Source organism: Vicia villosa, linkage group LG1, assembly GCF_029867415.1.
Source record: "Vicia villosa cultivar HV-30 ecotype Madison, WI linkage group LG1, Vvil1.0, whole genome shotgun sequence".
Taxonomy (NCBI): Eukaryota; Viridiplantae; Streptophyta; class Magnoliopsida; order Fabales; family Fabaceae; genus Vicia; species Vicia villosa.
In genome coordinates, this window is record NC_081180.1 from 187,413,922 (window position 1) to 187,417,612 (window position 3,691).

Consider the following 3,691-nt stretch of genomic DNA (forward strand, 5'->3'; position numbering starts at 1 on the left):
CATGACATCGGCCTTGACATCAGGTAAAGGCCTGCATAAGAGAAACTTCACAACAGTAGAATGCACGTCATGACACCAGATTTGACAAGATAGAAACACAATGAGTTTTACCAAAAATTACAGCCAATCAACAACATCTACAAACTCCCCCTTTGGCAAATTTTTGGCTAAAACACTAATTGATGTAACCAAACAGATATCAGAGCATACACAGCAGCCAACAACAGAAAAATAAATTCTGTAAGCAAACAACAGCAGCCAACAACAGAAAAATAAATTCTGTAAGCAAACAACAGCATCTTGATTAATCACCAGAAAACCAGAAAACATCTACTTAATCAACTGTTACAGAAACCACTTGTCATTGTCTGGGAGAACCAGGGAACACCCAAAATAAAGAAAACAACAAAAAACAACCATGTCCATCAACCAACAAGAAAAACCAACAGACCACCAAAATAACAAAACAACCACCATTACTCCCCCTTTTTAGCCACAAAAGGAGCCAAAACACAATCAGAATCAGAGCTAATCATCAGACCCATCACTGTCTTCATCACTAGAGCCACCAGGATTGTCATCACTTGAGCCACTAGTCTCTTCAGCAGCATCACTACTCCCACTTTCAGCACCCTCAGCCTCAGCATCCTCAGCCTCTTCATCAGCCTCTTCCTCAGCACCTTTGTCTTCATCCATATTGTCACCATCCCTCTCACCAACAAGGTCATCATCTATAGACTGCTCAAGACTTTGGATGAGCTTTTCAAGTTTCATCTTCCTGTTGTCCAACTCCTGACAAGTCTCTTTCAGCTCAGCAATAAGAAGGGCTTTGTTCACAGATTTGCTGGGTTGTGATGTCCCAGCAGATGTCATGTCATCAGACCTCTGGAGCAGTTTGTAGTGAAAAGACAAAGCACTCTCCCTCTTACATACAGAATCTTTACTTTTCAGAATTCCAGGGTGTTGCTTGAGGATTATCCCACATATCATGGATGGGAATGCAATAGGGAGCTTGGTAGCAGAGGTACCAGCATGCCTCATAGTTTGATCAAATATATAAGTCCCATAGTCAAATTTTGTCTTGGTTCCCACAGCATAAATAAATCTTCCTAGGCCAACAGCAATGGTAGAAGTGTGATTGGTAGGCACCCAGTTAGCAGCACCAATTTTGTGTAGCAATGCATACCTGACATTAAGAGAACTAGCAGACAGTTTGCTCTTTATAGGCCACTTCTTAACCTTACCACCAGTGATTACTTTGCACACCTCATTATCAGTCACTTCAAGCTCAGGTTGAGCCTCAGCATCTCTACCTAGATATAGGTTGATAACAGCAGGGGAAAAATCTATACACTTTCTTCTAACATACACCTTATGAAAATCATCAGTTCTTCCATCACCACAATCTTGAGACAAGTTCACAATAAATTCCTTCACAAGCAATTCATAACACTTTGAAAAATGAGAGACAGTCTTAATCAAACCTGCAGACTTGATGAGCTTCATGACCTCTTGACATTCCAGAGCATCATTTGCTAGTTCTCTTTCAAGAGCCAGCCTTCTTTGATAAACAAACTTCCACTGGATGGCATTTGAAGCATAGTGCAAGTAAATGTTGTCCAGAGGAACATCACGAACCTTTGTGGAGGATTTTGTGACAGCAATCGTCTTCTTTGATGGGATGTCAGGGACATCACTTAAGACATCATCTTCAGAGGCAGAAACACTTCTTTCCTTCCTCTTCTTCACTGCAGTCTTGCTCCCAGTGGTTGAAGGTTCAGCAGGGACCTTCTTGATCTTCTTTATAGTGACCTTCTTTTGAGGAGTAACTTGAGGAGTAACTTGAGGTTTGGAAAAATCTTGATCACAAACCTGTTTGCCCTTACGAGTCTTGACTCTATGAGAGATGCTAGAGATGAGCTCATCATCAGCAATGTCAATAGAATCATCCAGATCATCCAGATTCACCACATCATGCACAGTAGGGCCTTCATTAAGGGTTTCTTTAGAAGGAGCAGCAGGAACCTCTTCAGCTTTCTCAGGTTCAAGAATCTCAGCATCTTTAGTACCAGATGTTTCAACATTGATAGCTTCAGATGTCTCAACATCTTTGGCACCAGGGGTCTTCTCATCATTGTTGTCAACAGATGTCTCAACATCACCCTGATCTTTGCTAGCATCATCTTGACCATCTTGATCATCTTTGCTGTTCTGAGAGGCAGGAATTTGGGCTAGAGGAACAGATATTCCATCAACCTGGTGCCCTTCATTCAAGATTCTTGTGACAATACCTGCGATCGCATTATGAACATAAGCAGAGCCCTCTCTACCTTGAACAGAAAAAGTTTCTAGAACAGATCCACCAGTTGATTTTCTTGCATGCATCTTTCTTGGTGGATTATGAACAGGATCGGTAGCAGGAACAGAGTTCAATGGCACAACATTCAACACAACATCTTGATCACTCACTACATTGGGTGCCCTAGATCCTGATGCTGTTTCAGAGGAAGGAGACAATTTCTTTGAGGGAGAACTCTGAGACATGATGAGAGAAAATGGAATGCTGGGTAAAGGTTTGTGAATGCAGAGACACAAAGAGATAGCGTGAGTGTGGAGGATAGGTTTTGGGGGAATGGAAACCGTTTGGGCAAATTGTAAAAGGGGGGAAAATACACTTTAATGTGTAATGATATCAAATATTTGGAGAGAGAAATAATGCTGGCCCCACACCCAATTAATTGCTATAATCCTTCACAAAGACAAATGCCTAGTTTACTTCTTAGATTTTCAAATTGATTTGCATCCAAAGCTTTTGTGAAAATGTCAGCCAGTTGAAGATTTGTAGCAACATGTTCCAAGGCAATTATTTTATCCTCAACAAGATCTCTAATGTAATGGTGTCTAATATCAATGTGCTTGGTCCTGCTATGCTGAATGGGATTCTTTGAAATGTTAATGGCACTTAAGTTGTCACAATATAATGTCATGACATCTTGTGTGACATTGTATTCTGTTAACATTTGTTTCATCCAAACAAGCTGAGAGCAACTACTTCCTGCTGCAATGTATTCTGCCTCTGCAGTGGACAAAGACACACAATTTTGTTTCTTGCTGAACCATGAAATAAGATTATTCCCCAAGAAAAAACATCCTCCTGAAGTACTTTTTCTGTCATCAGCACTTCCAGCCCAATCTGCATCACAATATCCAGTGAGAATAGGTTCACACCCATGAGAGTAGAGCATTCCATACTCACAAGTACCATTCACATATTTCAGGATCCTCTTGACTTGATTGATATGACTGATCTTTGGATCTGCTTGATACCTAGCACACACCCCAACAGCAAAAGCAATATCAGGTCTACTGGCTGTGAGATACAGCAGGCTTCCTATCATGCTTCTATATAAACTTTGATCAACACTGGTTCCCTTTTCATCTTTGGACAACTTTAAGTGAGTAGGAGCTGGTGTTCTTTTGTGAGTAGTATTTTCCATTCCAAACTTTTTAACAATGTTTTTAGCATACTTACTCTGAGAGAGAAAGATTGAGTCTTCCATCTGTTTAACTTGCAGCCCAAGAAAATAAGTTAATTCTCCAACTAGGCTCATTTCAAATTCTGATTGCATCTGATCAACAAAATGTCTAGTCATCTTGTCTGACATCCCACCAAACACAATATCATCCACAT

The 3,691-nt window shown here is 40.6% G+C and overlaps 1 protein-coding gene across 1 annotated transcript; it reads right to left on the reverse strand.

The window, feature by feature from the left end:
• Positions 1-528: 528 nt before the first annotated feature.
• LOC131661295 (uncharacterized) lies at positions 529-2,544 on the reverse strand. The gene is made up of 2 exons (XM_058930791.1): positions 1,639-2,544; positions 529-1,431 (listed from the first exon to the last, which is right to left on the reverse strand). The coding sequence occupies exons 1-2, from the start codon at positions 2,542-2,544 to the stop codon at positions 529-531; spliced, it is 1,809 nt and encodes a 602-aa protein (XP_058786774.1).
• Between the last annotated feature and the right edge of the window lie 1,147 nt (positions 2,545-3,691).